A 25,220-nucleotide genomic window follows, 5' to 3' on the forward strand; every position below is an offset into this window, starting at 1 on the left:
CGCCAAATATTTTCAAACAAACAAAAACTTTTTATATAATCTTGGATTTATAAAAGACAGTTTACGAAGATGATAATATAATATAATACTTATATTATTGTCAAATTCAAAATATTGTTTAAGAGTGTATTGAAACGATAATATAAACAAATTAGAATAAACTATCGCTTTCACTTTATTCCTGGAACTGCCTAATATACAGCCTATATACTGTATGCAGAGCTAACTAACTGTGACTGCTTGAAAAGAAGAGAAACTACCACAGCAGATCAGGGCGTACACAACATTAAACATATATATACATAGGGGGCACAGTCAGCCAGGGCCCCTATATAGGGTATACCTTTATATACAGGGTTACCCACAAAGAATGAGCCTTCAGGGACGACTATCTGTTTACTTATAATCATGATTCCCTGTAAACTTCTTTTCTTCTTTACCAAATCATTAAATGAGGCAATCAGGGGCGGACACAGCGGGGGGGGGGATGGCAGACCTTCGCACCCCCCTGAGATTTCGAGGCAAAAAAGTTCCTAATTTGATAAATCGTATTGTACCCTTTTTTAAAGCTATTTGATTATTTAAGAGAAATATAATATTTATTGAATAATTGAATCATCAGAACGACGAAAAATTAATATTTTTCTCACAATGACATTATGTCCCATAGAATTAGGGAAGGGGGGGGGTAAACCTTTCTTGTCCTTCCAACCTTTCTTGTACATTCTAAGGGGTGGAGGGTCAACTCAGCTCAACCCCATTTGAAAATCATAGTTTTCACTTTTCCAGAGGGAGAAGGCTTATATTATAGAGGAAAGATTTGAAACAAAACTCAAATATTTTCACTTTATACTGTTCAACCCCATATACTGTTCAACCCCCATATACTGTTCAACCCCCATATACTGTTCAATTAACCCTAATATACTGTTCAACTCCCATATACTGTTCAACCACCATATACTGTTCAACCCCCATGGTCTAAACAACTTGTTTTTTAAGATTTCATTGCGTATAATTTTTATTCCCGTGTTTTTATCAACCGGGCATGAAAAAAACTAAATATTTTAAACATTGACACACAAAGCAAACTAATTCTATTCAAAACAAACATTAAAGAAACTGATTTTTCTAATCCCTACATCTTTACAACCCAATGTCGTAGATCTTTGATATTTCACACTTTAAATTGCGTTGGATCAAATTGTCAAAGTTTGATATATTAAAGGTTTACGTCATCAGGTTTCAAAAAAGACTTAAATTTTTCCCAAATATTTTTCTCAATTTGTTCTCAAAAATATATTTTAGATGATAGAAAGCTATTGAGATTGCAATACTGTACAATTCAAACAGATTCTAAGAATTTACGATTTTGTGAATTAAAAGATATCTTTCTTCAGAATTATTTAATAATATTTTTAGCTGTGCAAGCAATTTATTGTTTTTAATGAGTGCAATTTCAAGTAAACCTCCATGCAAAGATGGCAATGCTCGATTTTCAACGATACCCTTAAAAGTGTTGTCAATTATGAATTAAATATATATGTTTGTTTTTTTATTTTGGTTTTTCTTTAAAAGTGACAATTGAGCATTTCTTGTTTTTCTAATCATGAAAATAAAGTTATCTTTCATATTCTTTATTAGATTTAGGTTTCAAGGGTATCGTTCCAAATTAGGCAGGAAAGATGACTTGAAACTACGCTGACAGACCTCTTTATATTCATTTAATACTTGGGTTTATTCACACTTTTGCAGTTTTATATCTGTCATCTGAAACCTGATCCTAGGTGTCAGCTCTCAAGTCAATTCATCGAAAAAAATCTGATTTCTTTAAATAATAAACTTCGGCAGAGAACTCGCTTTGTTGTTGTTTTTCTTTGTGGACAAGTAGGATCACTTTTTAATTCATATTTTTATTGTAAAAGTTACACATTTATTGTTTACATTATTACATTTAATATAACTGGTGGTGGATTGTTAGTATTTTTCAACGATAAACTAAGAGCTTTTAGAAATGAAAATTACAGTTTTATTTGTAATGCTGAAAAAATAAAAATAGGCTAATTATTGTGAAAATGAATTCATAGTTTGAAATATCAAAGGTCTACTTACTACATCGGGTGTAAAGATATGAGAATTAATAAATTAGAGTTTGTGGAAAAAAATGATTTCCATTTGCAATAATTTACGAATCGTGTAAAAGAATTTAATTTTTGAATAATAGAACAAAAAATAAGAATTTTGAACCTGAACTGTGAGAAGTTGACTAAACGTATTGTCTTGTTTTACAAGTGAAATAACTGCCTGTTGTTCGTCATATTTAAAGATGGACATCGTTTTGAGAACAACCGAAATTTTTCGTAAACGATGGTGTCGTTAAGAAAAAAAAGATGGACGAACGATATGGATCATTCAGAGAAATTAAGAAACTATCGTTTTTGAAAACGAACGAAACGAACTTTTTTAAATCGTTCGAACAATCTTTAAACAAGGATCATTTTTTACAGAAACAGAAACGAGTTTTAAAAAAGTTTACTGAACAAAAAATTTTATTGAACGATAGTTCAGTAAGAAATGGAACGAAATAGATTACGATAATTCTAAGAATGAACGAAATAATTTTTTTCAAAATATTGAAAAAACGAACGAAATGGGTGATTCACAAACGATGAACGACCGAAATAAAAAAAACCTTACACGCCCATCTCTAAACTTATATTGTGAGTAAACTATGCTTGCAAGATAAATGAGTGAACTGCCTGTAAATGTTTGCAAAGAAAGCTGGCAAATTATGCTTTGTTTTCAACTAACTAGGTCTTAAAACATCCGGCTTCGACTTCTCTTTTTTGTACTTAAATTTGGATTTTTTTTTTTTAAGTTAATTCTTAAAATCTTAAAACTGTTTCTGTTTTTTTCTGTTTTGACCGAACACAGTTAGATTTTTCATTTCTTAATTTTCGTATATTCAATATTAAAATATTAAAAAATTAAAATATCCAAATATTAAAAAATTTAATATTTTAATTTATAAATTATTGCATGACACATATTAAAATTCATTTTTATTTAAACAAAAGAAGATTTTAAAAATGTTCTCAATTGAAAGATCATCATTTATAAATAACATTATGATTATGATTTATATATTTATAATTCAAATCGATTTTACCTTATTTAAAATGTTTCTTTCATGTTAAATAAGAGCCAAAAAAAGATAATATAAAAATAAAAGATATTGTTGTTTACAAACTTGTCTTATCTTTGTTTAAATCCTTAATTTTGTCAGTTTGAATTAGATTATTTTCAAGAAACTTCAAAAAGTTTAAAATAAATGTTTTAAACCTTAATCTTCTGAATTAAATCTGCTAAAATGAAATTTAGAAGTATTGTTCTCGTTCTGTTAAATTTCTTAAGGAAATCTTATATCTACTTAATAATTTCAGCTCACCTTTTTTCAAAGAAGGGAATGCGTGATTCACAACGATACCATTGAAACCTGAATCTGAGACCGAATTAAAAAAGAATTTGATCCACGATTTAAATTTAAGCCGTGGCTCAAATATGGTTGGTTCCACTTTAATTTGTATTAATTTTTTCAATATTTAAGCCAACGGTAAATTAAAACCCGTTTGTAGCGGCTCAAATTCATTAAATTCGGACACTGATCAAGTTTGTGGAAGTTAGCTTAGATTTCTAGCTGAATTCTGATACTGCATTAATCGTTTTTATGGCAGGAAATGCGCAAGTCACTTAATTCATTATAGAATCAACAAATGAAACCAGTTAGTTTTCAAAAACAAAAACATGGCTATCTAATTCATAGATGTTAAGGATATAACTGTTGTGAATGGTACATGCCTTTCCATCATTGGAGCACGATTTAACGTTTCGGTCCATTAAATAGTTGATACAGCTGAACTGATTGGGTCTAGCTGATCTTGTTTGTTCCAGCTGAACCGATTGGGTCTAATTTGTTCTTGTTTGATCCAGCTGAACCGATTGGGTCTAGCTGATCTTGTTTGATCCAGCTAAACCGATTGGGTCTAGTTGTTCTTGTTTGATCCAGCTGAACTGATTGGGTCTAGCTGATCTTGTTTGATCCAGCTGAACCGATTGGGTCAAATTTGTTCTTGTTTGATCCAGTTGAACCGATTGGGTCTAATTTGTTCTTGTTTGATCCAGCTGAACCAATTGGGTCTAGTTGTTCTGTTTGATCCAGCTGAACCGATTGCGTCTAATTTGTTCTTGTTTGATCCAGCTGAACCAATTGGGTCTAGTTGTTCTTGTTTGAGAACCGATTGGGTCTAGTTGTTCTGTTTGATCCAGCTGAACCGATTGCGTCTAATTTGTTCTTGTTTGATCCAGCTGAACCAATTGGGTCTAGTTGTTCTTGTTTGATCCAGCTGAACCGATTGCGTCTAACTTGTTCTTGTTTGATCCAGCTGAACCGATTGGGTCTAGTTGTTCTTGTTTGATCCAGCTGAACCAATTGGGTCTAGTTGTTCTTGTTTGATCCAGTTGAGCCGATTGGGTCTAGAATTGTTCTTGTTTGATCCAGCTGAACCGATTGGGTCTAGTTGTTCCTGTTTGTTTGATACAGCTGAACTGAATTTTGTATTGCAATAGTCACGTTTAATAAGATTAATTTTGATTATCAGTAAAATCCGCGAATATGGGTTGAAAGTTAACAGTTAAAAGATAAACTTGTTATTTGAAAAGATGCGCAAATCTCCCTTTATAGACTCGTATCAAAAATAGCAAAACTGAAGGTGTTACCCACAGATTAATCTGTCTGATTAAATATTTTGTCAACGAAGCAAATATTCAGAAAGTTTAAGATTCCAAGTTTTTATATCTACATCTTTAGTAAGAGTCCAGGACTTGACAGAGTTTAAACAGAGTGTCAGAGAAATTACTAGTATTAGGTCTAGCACAAGAAACCCCAATGACAAGTGATGGTAAATATTTACAAGTTTGTTTCTTAAAATGTTGGATTTCAAAGTTAATTCGTTTGTAATTTCTAAAGACTCCGTTATCTGCAGACTACCGCGTGTCCCAAGAAACATGACATTAGCAAGAAGAATCGAAGGTCGTCTTTGATCTTTGAAATAATTTGCGACATTTATTCGTTGGCCTATTCTTAGAAGTAAAAGTTAAACCACATGGAGAAACCCGGTTTGTGACTCTGAGATCACACTGGTTAAAAATGCCTGTTGGCATTGTTAGAACCCTGATTTCCTGGGTTAGCCTACTTCTTTCGAGTATAAGATTAAATCTGGTTAGAGATGGTAGCGGATCTTTACCTGTAGTTACCTGGCATGGAGTAAACAACAACGCGGCTGGAAATGAAGATGTTGTCAGGTGAGTCGGCCATTTTGAATTTTCCTCCATTTTGAATATTTAAGACTTTTGTAGATTTTCAAAGCGCGAAATCTTTTTATTTAATTTCAGGAAAGTTTGACCAAATTTTGTTGGAAATTGCTGTTAATAATAATAAAATATATGTTTACATGATAATTATTAAAAAAAAGGCTTTGAGAAAATGCAAAACTACGATAAGTTTCGCTAAAAATAAATTATATAGTTATAGAAGTCTCAGACCTGTAATTTTTTTTGAAAGATCACTGTATTTTTCCTAACAGTTGATGATGGCGATTTTTTGCTATGGTACAGTGGTAACCAGAAAACTCTGGAATAGGAAGACGACTTTTAAACTCAAATTATGTCTTTTGATAGTCTAATGAGCATGGGAAATATAAATTATTCAGTGTAAAAAGGCCCATTTCATTTGATTTGTGATTTAATAACTGCTTAGTAAAATTATTTGCTTTATAACAACATCAAATACAGTTTTGTATTGCTATAAAGTCGTCTTCCTATTTCGGAGTTTTCTGGTTATCACTGTACGCAACAAGAAAATGTTTGAATTTGATAATTAAGCAAGCTATAGATAAAGTTTTGTTCTATTCTTGTGCATCTTGAATATGGGAACCCATCTGGTAGCTAATAACTTTGACACAAGAATCTACATATTGTTGTAAGCCACTAGAACGCAAAAAATGAGTTTTTAAAATAAGAATCAACACTTTAGTTATTCAGGGCTTTGAAGGATGTGATCCCCGATCTCCACGTGGTGAACGTGATGATCGGTGAGAACAATGAGGTTGACAAGTGGAACAGTGTTCTCATGACAGCAGCTAACCAGGTGGATAGAGGAAAACGGAAGTTGTTGATAAATAAGGGAAAATCAACCAAACTTTTTAATTTCTAATTAACGGAAAAAATAAATTAAAAAAAAGCATGTCCAGTTTATTTACAAAGAGAAGAAAATCAACGGAAAATTAACAGAAAATTGACGGAAAATTGGACTGCAGGAACCGGCCTTTCAAAAGACTAGTCTATTGTATTGACAACCAGATCAAAAATTAACGGAAAATTAGACTCAACATCAAATGACTTATAGTTATTAGTTAAACCCAAATGGTTAAAATCATTCGGCATCTTTTTTATGTTCAAGAGACTGTGTATGCCTCCTTTGTCTGGTGGGTCACTTGAAATTACAAATTTAACCAACTGTTAATGAACCAATGAAAAGTAATATCCTGCCCATCCCTAGGTTGAATATGTTTGTCGAGTAATTAAAGGAGATCCTCTTCTAGCCAATGGATACAACGCAGTGGGAGTCTCTCAAGGTGGAATTTTTTTTGTAAGGAATCATTTAATATTGCAGAAACCATTAGATTTTCTTTAAATAGCAAATTTAATGCATTGCCATTTACAATCTGCAATTTTTTTCTTTATTTTTTTTTGCGCAGAACTCTAAAAACTTTTTTGTTAAAGGGACTGTTAATAAAAATGAAAAGGATCAATGGCCTGAATATAACCACCTCAGTACAGGGGGCGGAAACGTCGTCTGTGTGAGTCTGAACCAAAAGAGTGTGTGTAAGGAATAGCGAACCGAAGGCGTTTACTAAAGGTATATACAGTACATAAGAATCTCGGTATTTGTACAGTCTAGGAAAGTACACTTGTTTATTGTTAATTGTTTATGCTTAAAAATAAGTTTAATATACATGTAATATATTATTTGCTTATTTAAGTCAACACTATAAGCCAAATTTTCATGCAAAGAATATAGTTTGATTAAAGTTTACAACAAAATACCGTTATTTAAGCTTAATTATAATTGACGACATTGTTCTGCAATTTCCTTGACTGTTCATGTTGCGTGTCTGTACCATAAGAGTGTGCGTGTGTAATACCGAACTCGTCTGCTCTATTGATCATGAGAGTCACACAAAAAACTTTTAGTTAAATTTTAAAATGATTAATTAATTTTCAGGAGGTTTAATGATCCGTGGGCTGGCCCAACGCTGTCCTGATCCCCCGATGAAAACCTTGGTTACATATGGAGCTCCATCTAACGGTATATTTGGAGTTCCTGACTGTTTAAGTGCTACTGAGTCCTATGCTCTATGTGAGCTGGTTAGACAGATCCTAGCTGCTGCAGCATATGACCCTGATCTTCAGGTACTCACCACGGGCAGCTGTAGTACATTTAAAGTACAGGATTAGCCGGTGCAACAAGGTTGACGCGGTCAGACTTTATGCTTCATATAGGTTGAATTTACTTTTACTAAAGGCGCAGAGGTGCGTTTCACATTAAACTTACTAGGAGAACTAGAATGTGATGCTTCCTACTGTAAAATAATACATATATTGTCGTCTTAAAATTGTCCTTCACTAAGAACACCTCACACACTTAAGCGAATTTATGGTTTTATCGATTAACAAAAAGAATTCACAAATCTTTTTTATAAAGATAATTCTATTTTTGATATTAGGATATGGTTGCCCCAGCTCAATACTGGAGAGATCCTCTTAATCATACAAACTTTATCGAAGGTACTGGGACTGTGAGAACCAGAAAACTCTGGAATATGAAGATGACTTTTGGACTCAAGTACTTTGTAACATCATCAAATGCACTATAGTGTTGTTTTTAATATCATCTCCTTTTTCCAAAGATTTCTGGATCTCGCTGTAAATGGGTAGATAAGAGTTCTTTTCATATTACTAAAGAACGAACTGATCGACATAAAAAAACTAAAAACGAAACGATCATTTTTTATTCTTGACAATCGTTAACGATTGTTAAAGACCGTTGGCGAGATACCTTTTTTGTCAATGTCAATAAGCTGTAAAAAATATTTGTTGTTTAGTTTTTTCACGTATATTTGTTTAGTCGGATGAGCAGTCACAAACAACGTTAAAAACATATGTAACACGAAGATATATGGATTATAAAATTAAAGTTCCTTTCCTTGTTTTTGCTTTATCATGAATTGAGATAGAAATGAATAAATACAAATAATAAATCAAAGCCAAAAAATTAGCATCAATTAATATGTATCTGCAGAAAGAAATAAGAAAATGAATAAATAAACAGTTAATTAAATAAAATGGATAACAAAATAAAAGAATACATTTTTTTCAATATCCAATTCAGGATCCCATTTCCTGGCTGACATCAACAACATGAAGGAGGAGAAGAACCCCGAGTACAAGGAGATCATCTCCAACTTGGATAACTTCGTGATGATCAAGTGGGAGAACGATGAGACAATTATCCCACGTGAGAGCAGCCATTTTGGATTTTATGTTCTCGGCCAGGATGATATTACTGAACCTCTAGAGGTATTATCTGCAGTGATCTAGAGGGCTGGATCTTAGCTACCTGTCCGTGTATATTAGCCTTAGTGTACACTTAGGACAGTTTACTGATAAAGGATTTAAAGAGATTATGGCCTATTCATAAAGTACAAACATCTAATATGCAGTCCGCTTTCGGAGTAAGAGTGTATGAGAAGATTTTGTACTTTAATATACACGTCCTAACACCTGTGCATTGTGTACAATAAGTGAAGGATTAGCTTACATCATCACTCTATATACTATAACCTCGTTGACAGTGATGGATCATGTCATGGGCTTCGATTTTCCTGTTTCTTAAATGAACTGTAAATGAGTCGGGCATGTCCGTCTTTTTTATTGGATTGAGATGACCTGAAATTACAAGGACACTTCCTTTAAACATATAAGTTTCTTATGAGAAATTATACTAGGCAAATGCTATCCTGTAAGTGCAGTTTATTTATTGCCAAATTTTCCAAAAAAATGCAAGGTTTCCCGTTTTCATTTTTCATACATTTCGTGAATTCAAAAAAAATCCAAATTTTTTTTATGATTTCAATATTTTGCAACATTTTTCAAGAAAAATGGAAAATGTGCAAAACAAATCTCTGCAAAAATTGTGCAATCTGCTTCCTTCTGTTACAGGCTTTCCATAGATCTATAAAATGTTGAAATCCACCGACTGTAACTTGCAAGTATGTCAAAATATTCTATGATACTTCTAAATTGTGGTCTACTTTCTTTGCATTTGTAATATTCACGGACATAAACATTTGAATATTTTTTTTGGACGCCCAGGTAAAGGATAACCCAGCAGAATTTTTGATTTTCTAAATAATTTTTTTTTTGAGTACATAAAGTAATTGCTGTACTTCAGGCTACGAAGATGTACACTGAGGACTGGTTGGGTCTCCGTGTACTGAATGAGTCAGGTCGTCTTCATGCCTTCACAATCCCAGGTAGGATTTTATTATTGAAAAAATTTATGTAATTATTTTTAAGCAGACTTTAAATGACATCGATTACATCGAGTTTAATTTTGGTGCATTAGCCTTTCATTATAATCTTCAAAAAAAATTGGACATTTTTCTTGCATATGTAAACTCTTTTGAGCTTCCGCCTCATGCAGGGTTATTGTGAACGTAAAACCCCTAAATCTTGAAAAGACAACATCTAGTGTCCTATCTGTTATTGTTAATTAATCTCTTGCTTTCTTGGTTTAAAAAAAGTTCTTGAAAAAAGTTATTGAACGCCCTTTCAAAATTACTGTGATCATAAAACAACTAGATTAAACCAATATAGAGAAAAACTCCAAATGATAAATCCATAATCCAGGCGGGCATATGGACATGCATTTCAGCTGGTTCAAAGAAACCGTTGTTAAACCTTTTCTAGTTTAATAAATCTTTTTAACTTGTTTATTTTTTTATCATGTCATAGTCAAGGTTGTATAATGAGGTTGGTTACTCTCGATGTGCTCCAATGTACGGAAAATGTCGTCTCCTTAGAGTAATCAGCCTTATTATACAACCTTAATCATAGTTCATACACGAGATTTGGTGAGTGTTTTTCAAAAACTTTTCGCGCTTCAAACCGGTTTTCTGTTTGGTTAGCTTTACTTAAATTTTACATGAATATTTTTAAATAAAAAGACTAAATATGAATGAATACGTTCATGTTTGGTACGCACTTTGCATTTTTTTTTGTCAGGGTCGACATTTGTCACTGCAAAAGAAATTAAGTTTTAAAAACCAAAATGTTCGTATTTCCAAGATTATTGAAAGTTCTAGCCACACTCCCTTCTAAAAGAAGTCTCACTTTAGCAAATGATAGTTCTAACCACACTCCCTCCTAAAAGAAGGCTCACTTTAGCAAATGATAGTTCTAACCTCACTCCCTCCTAAAAGAAGTCTCACTTTAGCTAATAATAGTTCTAACCACACTCCCTCCTAAAAGAAGGCTCACTTTAGCAAATGATAGTTCTAACCACACTCCCTCCTAAAAGAAGGCTCACTTTAGCTAATAATAGTTCTAACCACACTACCTCCATATATTTTAGCATGTACGTAAAACTATTTTTGCAAAGCAATTAAGTTTTATTTTGCAAAACCCGATTTGAAATAGAACCATGATGAAACCTGTACAAGAAAACACTGCTCTACTTTAATATTAAATATTTTCTTAAGAAAATTATTTTTACTACTTTCATGATACTTATTCTAACGTTTAGAGGGTAGCGCCAGGTCATTTTAAACACTCCATAGAACCTCAAACTAATAAAGGAGTTTTTTGATCACACAACTCATGTAACTGGGAAGAATTGGAGAGATAACTAAACTTATTAGATCATTATATATTTAGCATAAAACACTCTGGTCATAATTTACAGAAATTTCCGAGTCCGATACAATAAAATCTTGTACAACTTATATTACATATATATCCGTTGGAGCAAAAAACCTTAAATTAAATCTAAATGGTCACGTTATATAATTTAGTCGCTTAAACTAAATTTTAATTACAGTCAACACATAACTATTGCAGTTCAGTACAAAACAGAACACAAGTAGGAAATTGTACAAACTAAAAGTGTGACTGTAAAATTGAACAAGAATTTTCGGATTTATTTGTGCTTTACTTCAAATATTTCTCTAAACCAGAGTTTCAATGAATAAAGATTCGGATTAAAAATAATATAACACTAAAATAATATATTTAGATATCTTTTCATCTGAATCTTGGGACCCAATTTACTTCACTTTCTTGACCGCAGTACCGATATTACACTGGTTCACCTTCGAAGCAAACCTAAACAATGAATGATAAGTCAACAAGAATAAGTATGAAATATATTTATATTCAATTTAAATGAGACCGAATTTAACGAATTTAAGCAAGGAAAATAAGGAATTTTTGGATAAAAATTATCAAAAAGAATAAAAAGGTGCCTTATTATGTCCAAATTTTTATTTTTACTCCTACCCCTCAATCTAAATTCTAAAAAAAAATACTTCCTGGTGGGGGCACTGAGAAGTATCNATATTGAGTTTACAACAAAAAACTTTTAAAAGCCAAATAAGGCTCAGTCGCCTATGCAATTTTTTTTTATGAGAAAAGTTTCAAAGTTCAAAGTCTTAGTAATATTGAGTTAAATCCAACAGAAAACCGGTCGTATCCGTGAAACCCTTTGAAATGTTGTGTATTTTATAGACGAATTTGAGACGGTCATTAGAATCTATTTATCTATCTAGATTATCCTTAGTTCGTTGTAATTTTGTGTAAAAAGCTATTAATTATGTTCTATTATGCAATCTGTATGTCTCCTATACATAACCTATGTATATTGTACACAATGACCTTTTAAATGTAAGCAATATTTCGGGGATTACAGGATCCATTCAAGGATAAATATATGAACAGTAAAAGAATTATTAATTGCAAATCAAGCTACAATTAATACAATGGTTGTAAAGAATAAATTTATTTTGACCATTCTCATCATTAACACAAGACAAATGCTTTTTAAGATGAGTATTGTGACAAAAACCAGTCACCCCCCCCCCTTATGACCCCTTAAAATATCCCACTGTTATAGGGGGTCCTTCTTTTTAAATGATTTTTGGTAGATCCCCCCCCCCAAAAAAAAGAAAAAAATCAACTAGAAATTTTACCTTAAAGAGTTCAATGTTTCATTGAAGTTGTCCTCCTTAGGGTTCACGTTTACAAACATCAAAGTTTTACTGTTCCCACCCAGGTAGTTCTGCAGCAGGTGGGTCAGCTTAGAGTTTCGATACGGTACATGGGATTCCTGAATAGACTAGGTTAGTTGTGGTTCAAGTACGGTACACGAGTTCTAAATATGTATACTAGGCTAGCTTTTAGTTCTAGTACGGTACACGAGTTCTAAATATGTAGACTAGGTTAGCTTGTAGTTCTAGTACGGTACACAAGTTCTAAATATGTAGACTAGGTTAGCTTTCAGTTCTAGTACGGTACACGAATTCTAAATATGTAGACTAGGTTAGCTTGTAGTTCTAGTACGGTACACAAGTTCTAAATATGTAGACTAGGTTAGCTTGTAGTTCTAGTACGGTACACGAGTTTTAAATATGTATACTAGGTTAGCTTGTAGTTCAAGTACGGTACATGAGTTCTAAATATGTATACTAGGTTAGCTTGTAGTTCTAGTACGATACATGAGTTCTAAATATGTATACTAGGTTAGCTTGTAGTTCTAGTACGGTACACGAGTTTTAAATATGTATACTAGGTTAGCTTGTAGTTCAAGTACGGTACATGAGTTCTAAATATGTATACTAGGTTAGGTTGTAGTTCTAGTACGATACATGAGTTCTAAATATGTATACTTGGTTAGCTTGTAGTTCTAGGACAGTACACGAGTTTTAAATATATATTCTGGGTTAGCTTGTATTTCTAGTACGGTACACAAGTTCTAAATATGCATACTAGGTTAGCTTGTAGTTCTAGTACGGTACACAAGTTCTAAATATGTATACTAGGTTAGCTTGTAGTTCTAGTACGGTACACAAGTTCTAAATATGTATACTAGGTTAGCTTTCAGTTCTAGTACGGTACACGAGTTTTAAATATGTTTACTAGGTTAGCTTGTAGTTCTAGTACGGTACACGAGTTTTAAAAATATATTCTGGGTTAGCTTGTAGTTCTAGTACGATACATGAGTTCTAAATATGTATACTAGGTTAGCTTGTAGTTCTAGTACGGTACACGAGTTTTAAATATGTATACTAGGTTAGCTTGTAGTTCTAGTACGGTACATGAGTTTTAAAAATATATTCTGGGTTAGCTTGTAGTTCTAGTACGATACATGAGTTTTAAATATATATTCTGGGTTAGCTAAGAAACCCCATTTTGTGTGCGCATGCTGCACAAAATCGGGAAAAATCAACATTAAAAAATTTTATTTATCTTAGTTTGATTCACCTTCTGTGCTAACGCCATAATAACATTTCCCAGATTGGAAAGTGATTTATTGATTGCCTTCGCTTCTGTTAACCTCTGGCCTTCGCTACCAGACTCCTGAAGAAATTGTTTGTTGTGAACTAAACAAATATTCAAAGAAAATGTCGATTCGTCATATTATCCACTGAATAACATTCACATTTCCCTTATCAAAAAACATTTAAAAATCTAGCAGAACCGGAACCGGAAACATTTTGCTGAAACATACCTAGTGTTAGTCAAAGCAACCCTGAGAGTCTACTTGGATGAAAAAAGATTGAAATAAAGCTTCAAACAGCGTTGACGATAAATATTTTTGCATTTTGTATTTTTATTTATTTTTAATAGATACCTTGATTCTCTCTGATCCTGCTAGATCTACCAGGTTTAGGGTCCCACAGCAGGATTCAGTAGTCACACTGTTAGTTCCAGTTATCCTGTAATAATTACAGTTATTTGGCTGCAACATATAACTTACATAAAATGTACAAAAATTTGTGAATTTTTTGGTTATATATGAACAAATGAATATATGTAAAAAATCAAAATTTGAAAAATCTGGGAAATCGATTTTTCGGCTCATGCTCCATAATTAAAGAAGTGATTGTAACATAAAAAGAATGCCTGGAAATAACTTAGATTATTATATATTTAGCATAAAACTCACACGTGGTCATAATTTACAGAAATTTCCGAGTCAGATACAATAAATGTTTCGTTAAAGCTGTTCTCCTTAGGGTTCAAGTTAACAAACATCAAGGTCTTACTGTTCCCATCCAGGCAGTTCTGCAGCAGGTGGGTCAGCTTAGAGTTCCTATACGGTACATGGGGTTCCTTCTGTGCTAACGCCATAATAACATTTCCCAGATTGGAAAGTGATTTATTGATTGCCTTCGCTCCTGTTAACCTTTGGCCTTCGCTACCAGACTCCTTGATTCTCTCTGATCCTGCTAGATATACCAGGTTTAGGATCCCACAGCAGGATTCAGTAGTCACACTGTTAGTTCCAGTTATCCTGAGCATAAATATTGAATGTGATCTTGATGATCTCTCATTGCACAGTGTTTCTGCTACCGCTCTTTGTTTCCTAGCTCTCCTCATCAGATTGTAAATCATCGACTCCGAGGTAACAGTCTCTATCTAGTCAAGATAACATTAATAATTAATTTGTAAGTTAATTACACAGTGAAGCTTAATATGTTAAGACATGAAGATGTGCTCAGAGATGAAATTAATTACACGCTAAAGAGGAGGTCAACCTGAGTTCAAAATGTAACAATTTTCATTTAATCCCGCCCCTTTTTATCGATTTAATATTTACACAGGAATATTTACAAATATTTACAAAGGAATGTCATTTACTCTGTGTCTAAGAGTAAATGATACATTTAAGATTTGGAGAAATTCAGGCTTCAGTCGTGATTTCACATTGCATTGAATGGAAAACTCTATGGTTGAAATGATACACCATGGTTCAGATAATAAACTCTATGGTTTTGATGACAAATACCTTGAAATATGCTACCATGACCAATACAATCCTTATTATCTATGTTCGTAATCTTTTTAATCTATGTTCATGTTGACCCTGACCGGCCATTCCGGTCAGTTCTATTTACCTGTATTAATAAATTTGTAATGTATGAATCGTTGATTTAAACGGACATGTATAGAGCCTTGAGTTTTGGCTAGAGATAGAGTCAGTGAGACTGAAAGTAGACTGAGAGTCAAGTACTCTCGGGACCTAGATTTATTACATGAATAAGGCGTTCTCTGAAGGTGTCTTGATGTAGTATATCACCTGAATCATGGAGTCAATCATGTGAACCAACACGTTTATCATCTGAACCTAGAAGTGTATCATCTAAACCCAGATGTGTATCATCTGAACCTAGATGTGAATCATCTGAACCTAAATGTGTATTGCCGGAACCTAGATGTTAATCATCTAAATCTCAGAATTTATCACCTAAACCATGGATCTAAAGTCTACTCATCAAGATTTTAACAAGTTCTGGAATTCTCTGGAAGGTTAGGCCGGATAAATCATCCTGAATATCTAGAGAAACATAAGATTATGGTCTCATCATATACCATCACACTTCTGAGATTTCACCGTTAACAATTCGGCATTAAAAATGAGATACAATTTTAATTTGTTTCATAAAATACAGAGAATATGTTCCAAAATTATCTTTTCTCCTTGATATCTAAAATTTTGTTAGTTTAGCGCAGAAATAATAAGGGTTGTCCTTATGTTTGTCCTAAAATAGTCGTGTGCGATCATATTGAACTTTCAAGTATCTGTGAAATCAGGACTGAAACCAGAACCTCTCCAAATCTTAAAATGTGGATTTTCTCAGGATTCCCTCAGTCCCGGAATTTGATTGTTTTTAAATTTTGAACTCAGGTTGACCTCCTCTTTGGTGTAGAATTAATTTCATCTCTGAGCAAGTCTCTACTCCAGAAATCAGTGCTAAGGATCTATTTGATTTTGATTTTTGAGGATGCAGTTGAGGGCAAGAGATTTTTTTTTTGCAGGTTATTGATAAAAGAACCCTCTGTATGCAATGGACCATAACCTCCTTTTACAAATTGAATTTTTTAAATCTTCAAATTTCTGAAGGGTGTTTCTTACCCTTTATTGTGTTCCAAATCCTTAAAAATAAAATAAAAAACATAAGATTATCTTACTGAAAAAACAGGACTGACCTTGAGGTTGGTGACGAACATATCTGCCCCCTTAGAGTCGGTCATCTTGATTTCATACTTGAGGTTCTTCTCGGTGGCAAGGAGGTCCCTGATCTCCTCGTTGTAGATCTCAAGGAAGGACGCCTTGACAACAAAATGTTAGTTTTAACTTAGAGATATTTTTACCCCTGAAACACAAATTTCCTCAAATTTCTCTTTTTTCAACATTGATCAAAACTAATGTTTGAAGTTCCCTCTATGCATTAAACACATGCCATGTTTATTTAGATTAATGGAAAAATTAATTGTTTGCACAATTTACTAAAATTTCTTTACCCTGACTGAAAGGGGGGAGGGGTTTGGGGGGGTACAATTCGAAATGTTGTTACAACAATTAATAATAGGAGGCTGACATTTTGCATGCAGCCTCCTAAACCTCATTTGTATTCTTTGCGGTCAATTTTTTTACATTGTTTAAGATCATATTTGTAGCAAAGGACTGAAAAGGGCCCAATTAGTTTCATACGTTGTTAGAAAATGGGTTGATTTGATTTATAAAAAAGGAATATATACATAAAAAAAAATATCTACCTGGAATGTATACTCCCAACCTTTCTCTTTCAATCTCTCTGTACTCTCGAATATCTGTTTGATCGTCTTGGGGATCATACCAGCCTACATTAACAAAATATAACCCGTCATTTCACAAGAAATTAGACAATTTTTTGACAACGATTGGGATGAATTTGCTAATTTATAAATAAACTTCTTGCAAACAACTATTATATTCAAAGCTTGGGACTGGGGTTCCTTTAGAAAGAAAAAAAATCTTCATACATTGGTACAACTTTTTCAAAATAACAAAATTATTGTTTATCGATTATGTACACATTTTGATATCAATGGAATTGTAATGTAATACAAAAAAAAACTATTTTAAGATTTTATTCAAAATATATATGCCTCCTTTCCTATTTTTTTTTTTTAATCTGGACTTAACAATGAAAAGCAGACTTTAAACTTTAAAAAAATCCGATCTCGGCAAAAATTCAATTAATCCAATTCTTTTTGTTTTTGTTTTTATTTCTCACGGTGCAAAAAATGTTCTCTTAAAACCGTTAAAAAAGCTTTATTAAGTGACTTCCGGAGTGTGTTTGAATGACTAAAACGTAAATAACTTTGCAAAGGGCGGGTGTGGGCTATGGGGTCTACGACATTGAAACAAAAAATTCTTAACAATGGTTTCCATTCGAGCAACAATGAGGAAGACAATCACATGCATAATTAGACAAAAGTTTAAAGGGTACTGTTGTGAATCGAATACAACACTCTTGAACCTACACCTACAGTCCATGTAAAAATAGTTTGAGTTGCACCTGCTCTAAATCCTCTACATCTCCTCCCTCCATAGTATAGGTTTTACCACTTCCAGTCTGTCCGTAGGCAAACACACACACATTGTAACTTAACAAAAAAATATATGTATTGATTTGAGAATGTGTTTATATTGTTGTCTCCAAATACCCTATCTAAGGGTATTATAGGAGAATGCAGATTATTTTATAAAATAAAAATTTTATTTGATAACGCTGTTTGCTGAATTTTTTTTTCATATGAATCTTATTTTTTTGATAAATTTTTCAGTTTTTTAACTTGTTTTCTCGAGTTTTCTAATTTTTAGAGGATGTCAGAAAAATAACTCCATAATTTCGTTATAGGTAAAATCATACAAGTACATAGTACAATCAATTGGGACATAAATCTAAGAATCACTTCTTTAAGGGATATATAATTTAGGAATGCTTGTAGATGATTTTCCTCAATTCAGCGAATAAAACAAACAAACAAACCTGACTTCTGGTAAAAAAAAGTGTTTTGCAGAAGGAGGGTGGGAGGGGGGAAATTATTTTTTAAGAAAATCAAAACCACTGCTTCTTTTATCATTTTAGTAGAAAACGAAAGAAAAAAAAAAACCCAATAAAATCATAAACGAATTATTTTATTATAATTTACACCCCTGCGAATATTTGAATTGTAATATACCCGTCAAGTGCTGACTGTACAAGTTGGCTGATCTCCTGGAAAACTAAATCCTGAGTAGCGGACTGATCAAACACACGGTCAAACTCAAAATCATACCTAACAAAATATTCATCATTGTGAGTCATATCTAACAAAATATTCATCATTGTGAGTCATATCTAACAAAATATTCATCATTATGAGCCATATTTAACAAAAGGGGAAGATTGAGAGGGGAAGGTCGACAGGGAAAGAGAGATATAGGGAAGGTAAGAAGCATGTATGGGGAAGGTAGGGTAGTTAGGGAAGAGGAACGAAGGGAAGGGAAAGGTAGATTATCGAGGCTGGAAGATAAATAAGTAAAAGAAAGGGGATAGGGAAGGGAAGAGCTGGAGCTCTTTACCTCTACATAACTACATAACTTTATCTAAAATCGATAATTTTTCCAGAAAGTGGAACATGCTAAAATTTATCACAAATTCTTCCCTCCAAGAAAAATGATAGGAAATGATTTCTATGAAACAATTTACTCCTGGACTGACAAATAATCAATCCCGACCTGCCATTACCAAAATTGGAATTATATACACCCCTGATATATCATTATGAGCTATATCAAACAAAATATTCATCATGGTGAGCCAAATCTAACAAAATATTTATCATGAAATTATTAATCATTATGAGCCATATATAACAAAAAATATGAGGTGTATGAGGTATATCTTACAAAATATTTATAGTTATGAGCCCTTTTTAGCAAAATTTCATCATGAGCCATTTATAACAAAATTGTCATCATTTGCAGTTTAACTCTAAAAATGAAAAAACAATTCAATAAATTTCCCTATCGACTTATACAGGGTTATCAACAAAGGATGCAACTTCAGAAACGACTGTACACTGTATATCTTCTTTTCAGTTCTTTCCTTTAATGGTTTCCAGCAGCTGTAAACTTGCTGCTTTCTTGGCAAAATCGTGTTAAAATCCGGATCCGTTGAATCTGCAAGATTTTGGCTTCTTGGATCCGGATCCGCAAAAATGTGCGGATCCACGCATCCGGATCCAAGGGGCAAAATATCAACAAAAATTTTCAAAAACAAATGTTCTAAGCTCAAAACCCAAATATGAACAATTGAAAAGAGTGAGATTATAAAAGTGTCTTGATTTCTGAATGGCCCATTAAGTTTTAGCATAAAAATAAGCAAAAAAATAAGACAAAAAATTTGAAAATTCTGTGTTGTAAAAAAATGCAGTAAATATTAAAGAAATAACCTGAATCCAAATCCTTTTTTTCCAGTGCGGATCCAGGATCCGGATCCACATCAAAATTAAATGGATCCTCAGCACTGGTTAAAACCATTTAAAGAAAACATTTACAACAGAAAATCCACTTTAACTTTACGATCGTGAAATTATTATTCAGAATTTTCAAATGAATTATCTATATAATAATAGATATATTCAGTAGTAATCTTTTTTTTGTCTGTTTGGATGTCCGATCATAACTCGTGAATGAATCCTTCGACCGATTTGCCTCATATTTTAAACTTCGTAGAACCATAAGATTTTCCTGAGCTTGGTTTAAAAGTTCTTAATTGATTGGGTGGACTATTAAAGCAAAAAAGTATTTGCAAACAAAGCTGAGTTTGCAAGCAAGTTAAAAATAAACTTACTTCATATTTTTATGAAGACCCCCGGCAATATCATCCTTCTCTCCAGTATTCTTTACTAACTCCAGCGAACAATCATTACTGATAACTAGGTGCTGAATACTACCATACCTATAATAATAATAATGATGACAATGACAATGACAATGACAATGACAATGACAATGACAACAAAAACAATAATGACAGAGACAGATACAGAGACATTGACAGTGATCATCAAAATCACAGGCAATCCTAAAACCTTGAAAATCAATTAGATTTAATAAAGAATAAAAAGTAAAACAAAGCTCTATACAAACCATACTACTAGGATTCACATGTTAATTGAAAACTAATAAAGCAATGAGGATAAGGATGAAACAAGGAACTGAATAAAAAACATCATGGAGAGCCCAACTAAGGGTTTCACTGTATTTTCATTTCGATTTTTGTAAATATTTCTGTCTGAAGTAAACTTACAAAATCACGAATCGAATACATATAACCCAACCAAATCGCCAAATTCCACGTTCTATAACATCAAAATTTTCTTTGAATTCTCTAAATTAGTTTTCTCTCTATCATAAGTCATGTTCCATGAAATCTTAATTTAATTTTACATAATTAGAGGTAAGTCAGTTTTTAAAACCGTCCTACTGTGAGATTAGTTGCATCCATTAAATTAATAAAGATCAAATAAAGCTACACATAAACTTCCAATCCCCGAACTCGAAGCGACAAAACATTTTGCTTGATGCGCTGTTTCTTCAGGATGTATACAGGAAGTATACACAAAATAAAAATCTATTTATTAAATTAGTGCTTAGGATCCGGATCGGTTGGATCCGCAAGATTTGGCTTTCTGGATCCGGATCCACAAAAATATGCGGATCCACGGATCCGGATCCAAGGGGTAAAATATCAACCAAAAACTGCAAAAAAAACCTTTGTACTCCTAAAACCAAAATCTGAACTTTTGAAAAAAGAGAGATTTTAAAAAGTTCATGGTTCATAAAGTTTTGGTTAAAAATATGCGAAAAAAATTAAACAAAAATTTGAAAATTATTTTTGGTAAAAAAAATCAGTAAATCTTAAAGAAATGACCTGGATCCGGATCCGCATCAAAATTAAATGGATCCTAAGCACTGTAATAAAAATAAGATAAACCATTCTTACTTCTGAATTTCATCTCCGAGCAGAGGCCTCACTCGACAGAACACACGAATATTTCCCTGAGATAATAATGATTGTGATATTACNCATTTTGAAAAAAAACTCGTACAATCCGTACAATTTTAGGGTTACAAAATAAAAAATCCGTACAATCCGTACATTTTGGCCACCCTGTAAATACTAATAATACTAATAATGCTAATTGCTAAAAACACTAATAATACTAATAATACTAATATTAAAAGTAATTATACTAGAAAACTTAAATACTAATAATACTGAAAATACTTAATAATAATACTAATGATACTAATCAAATACTTAAGGGTAAAAAAAACTGAAAACTTTTTGCTGTCAGAGGCTTAATTTTAACCGATCATCACCAAATCAGATCAAATGTCTCTAGGATGTTTGGATTTTGGATTTGGTCCAGGTCAACCCTGTTCTAGATAAATGATTTTTGTCTCTTGGTGTTGGAAACAGGGATGTATATTTTAGTCAAGTTTTTATTCTTTTTGATACTATTTAGCCAAAAATCATTAAAATCATCTATTTCCCAAATTCAGCGAAAAAACCCTAAAAAGTTTGCGCTCGCGCAACTATATGTAACTTTTGGAAAAATGATTTTCTAAACGAGGGGTGGGGGGGAATGATTTTTTAAAGGAAAATAATTACTTTAATTGAGGGATCAAGCATTGATTATTAAATTTAAAAGTGCCCACATCGAATATCGAGATTAAGCGTTCAAGATAAACCATATTTAAAAGTTCTGATCTCTAATTACCTTGAGTTCTTGGACTAGATTATGGAGTTTCCTTCTCTCAGTTTCCTCCCAATTTAGTTTCTCCTTTATCTTCTCCATCTCCGCGGACTGGGACGCAGTCTTCTCTTCCAGCTCAGTTATCCTAGTGGTCAGCGTTTATATCAATACAATGAACTTTTTTATAAAGTTTTGATTTTAACAAGATTTTTTAAATTTTAGGCAGTGCTTTGGATCCATTCAAATTTGATGCGGATCCGGAACCGGATCCAGGTCATTTCTTTAAGATTTACTGAATTTTTTTAACAAAAATAATTTAAATTTTTTGTTTTATTTTTTTCTCTTATTTTTATCCTTAAACTTATTGAACCATTCAGAAATGAGGAAATTTTTATAATCTCTCTTTTTTTCAAAAGTTCAGATTTGGGGTTCAGGAGTAAAAAGGTTTTTTTTGTGGNTTCAGAAATGAGGAAATTTTTATAATCTCTCGTTTTTTCAAAAGTTCAGATTTGGGGTTCAGGAGTAAAAAGGTTTTTTTTTGTAGTTTTTGGTTGATATTTTACCCCTTGAATCCGGATCCAGGAAGCCAAAATCTTGTGGATCCAACGGATTCGGATCCGGATCCTAAGCACTGATTAGGTTTACAAGTAAAGAGAAGCTTCTCTTTGTTACCATGTTTAAGTGTATCCATTCTATTTGAAAGCTAGTTAGAAATGAAAATTTTTAATCGCAAGTAGTCTTCATTGTATTGATATATACGACTACTTTGAAGATAATCAGAGTATTGGAGTATTGGTTAGTGATGGCATTAATCCAGTTAGTTTTTGGTTTCTTTTTTCCCCTATACTTTCTTTTAGTGTCCAAATTTGGCAAAGTGTAAGAGGTGCGTGAATGTCTTTGAAAATTGTTAATTCTAAACATTTCACTATCATTTAACGAAGTATTTGATGACTTTTCTCCAAATTTTTTAAATAAAAAATTCGACATCTTGGCTCCATTATTTTCACCTTAATTTCAAGAACATATAAATTTTTAGTAAAAAAGTTAAGAAATAAAGCTTGAACAGAGGATGAAACATTAAAGTGTTCCGTTAATTATATTCTAAAAATGGTCGATCAAAAAATGGTTAATTTACCTTGTTTTAGCAGTTTCCAATTGTGCAGTTGTATTCTGATAGTTTGCCTCTAGTCCTGCTCTACTGCTGCTGAGTTCAGCCACAGAATTCTTTAATCCAGAAACTTCAGTCTGCTTACTAGACAGCTCATCCTCTTAATTAAAGAAAATTTTCACCATTTAGAGGTTTTAAAATGCCATTTAGTGACTTTAGTGACTTTTGTAATATGGATATCGAGATCAATGCCTTCTAAAATTCTGTTATTTCAGTATTCCCCTCCTATACATATTTTCAAATACACCAGCAAATTTAAATACTTTTATCAAACCCCCTTCCCTCCCATATAATCGAATTCAAGTTAAACAAACCCTAAAAATAAAAAGTAGGTTTCAGGATAGAAGATGACAAATATTCTTCACTATTTTCTATCAAATAAATAAAAAGTAAGAGCGTTGAACAAATCATATTTTACATGGATCACTTGGATCAGAGTTTTAATACATTCCCAAATTTTTCAGCCCGATCTTTATCTTCACATGGTTTTGCATTTAGTTTTTCGTTTTACTCTTTTACCGCATTAAAATAATAAATATAATTTTTATGAGTTATAATAAAAAACTACCTAAAGATTTTAATCTCCTCTCCAGGCTTGATTTAGCAAATTCCTCATTTTCCAACTGTCGTCGTAGCCTGAAAACGATATTTTTTAGAATTAAAAGGAATATGCTCGTTAATTATTTTATATATTCATACGCATACCTATTAACTTCAGTAGAATGCTCATCCTCAAGGTTACTTAGTTTTTTCTTAAAAGAATCCACTTCGGCCTGGGCGTTTTCTAAATTTTAGTTTAACATGAATTATAGAGTTTGTACAAATATTTTTAACCAGAAAAACGGAACTTCATGCGTTTCCCGACCCCATATACTAGCTGGTAGCATTTTCAAAATTGCAAAGGTTAAAATGAACATTGCGCGTATGCCAGAGAAGCACTTACAAGAACGCAGAATCAGTGAGGACACAGAAAATATGAAATTCAATCCAGGCATACATACATTGCATAATTTATTTGCATTTAACATATGAGAAGAGAAAATTAAAAGCTGGGTTACCTAGTTGCTGTCTGAGGTCAATGACCTCCTTGTGTGTTTGTGTGACCACCTCCTTTTTGACCTCGTTATCGGTCTTGAGGTTCCTCTTCTCATTCTCGAGGTTGGAAACACAAGCCAAAGTCTCGCTGAACTTGGACTCCATATCCTCCAACCTTCCCTTGAGATCCCAGGCGGGGCACTTCCCACCCCTAGATGCACCCCGCCCCTGGAGACTGGGCTCTTCTCCCTGGTGAACCCAGGGCCCACAGAGCTCTTTTCACGGTTCAATCTGTTCTCTTTGTCAGTTCTCGAGTTCAGTGCGCTAGCTGTAGTTGTGCGCCGGTCGATTCCTGGGCGCACACTTGAGACTGTAGAACGGTTTAACGCAAGGCGCGTAGTAGTAGTTGTTGTGTTAAGACGACCTCCTCTAGTTGTCGATTTGTCTGCAAGGCTCATGGTAGACATGCTCTTTGCCCTTGTCAGATTGGACAGTCCCATCTTAGGTTCTGGAGGTCCCATCTTCTGTTTCTTGTCTGCTACGCCAGTTTCAAGTTCAATTGATTTAGGCCGAGGTCTCTTAGGTGAGTGCGCCTGGTGTGACCAGCCTGCTAGGCTGTAGAACCATCAAGGAGGTCCCAGCACCGGATTTCTCCGCCATAGTTGACACGGATTCACTCGCAGTTGGTCGGAAAAATGATAGAAATACTTTGTCTATGTCAGAAAGAAGAGGAAAGAACTTATGTTTAGATGCCAGAACTAATCAGCATTTCCCTCTTTTAGAAGTGATTCAAGCGTAAATTAGCTTGGTTGTTATAGACTTTAACTGAAATATCAAGATTTCTAATGTTACCATGATTGTGAACATTTAATAAAAATTGTTGCCTCTGCAGTACCCAATACCCCTACTCTAAATTTTTGTTTGGGACACCATGTTTATAATATATTTCTACATAGACTTTCCAATAATTTCATAAATAAAGCGCTTTTGAAAAATTTATATATTTCTTACATGTTCCCAAAAATAGTAAAATACGACATTT

The 25,220-nt window shown here is 33.0% G+C and overlaps 2 protein-coding genes across 2 annotated transcripts; one reads left to right on the plus strand and one right to left on the minus strand.

Moving 5' to 3' along the window:
- The first annotated feature begins 3,274 nt into the window (after positions 1–3,274).
- Positions 3,275–10,115, plus strand: LOC111704264 (palmitoyl-protein thioesterase 1). Its single transcript, XM_023476465.1, has 9 exons — positions 3,275–3,414; positions 5,284–5,361; positions 6,100–6,205; positions 6,617–6,692; positions 7,343–7,530; positions 7,845–7,905; positions 8,510–8,697; positions 9,572–9,653; positions 10,030–10,115. Exons 1-9 carry the CDS (start codon positions 3,371–3,373, stop codon positions 10,092–10,094), a joined length of 888 nt encoding a protein of 295 aa, XP_023332233.1. The 5' UTR covers positions 3,275–3,370; the 3' UTR covers positions 10,095–10,115.
- Positions 10,116–11,297: 1,182 nt separating this feature from the next.
- On the minus strand, positions 11,298–24,916 carry LOC111704263 (carboxy-terminal kinesin 2). Its single transcript, XM_023476464.1, has 16 exons — positions 24,202–24,916; positions 23,849–23,927; positions 23,712–23,779; positions 23,111–23,243; positions 22,000–22,120; positions 21,219–21,274; positions 20,064–20,171; positions 18,409–18,504; positions 17,742–17,829; positions 16,957–17,040; positions 16,387–16,509; positions 14,690–14,814; positions 14,027–14,111; positions 13,657–13,752; positions 12,366–12,502; positions 11,298–11,502 (listed from the first exon to the last, which is right to left on the minus strand). The coding sequence occupies exons 1-16, from the start codon at positions 24,341–24,343 to the stop codon at positions 11,445–11,447; spliced, it is 1,599 nt and encodes a 532-aa protein (XP_023332232.1). The 5' UTR covers positions 24,344–24,916; the 3' UTR covers positions 11,298–11,444.
- Positions 24,917–25,220: the final 304 nt, after the last annotated feature.

The sequence above is a fragment of the Eurytemora carolleeae genome, unplaced genomic scaffold (genome assembly GCF_000591075.1).
Source record: "Eurytemora carolleeae unplaced genomic scaffold, Eaff_2.0 scaffold581, whole genome shotgun sequence".
Classification (NCBI taxonomy): Eukaryota; Metazoa; Arthropoda; class Copepoda; order Calanoida; family Temoridae; genus Eurytemora; species Eurytemora carolleeae.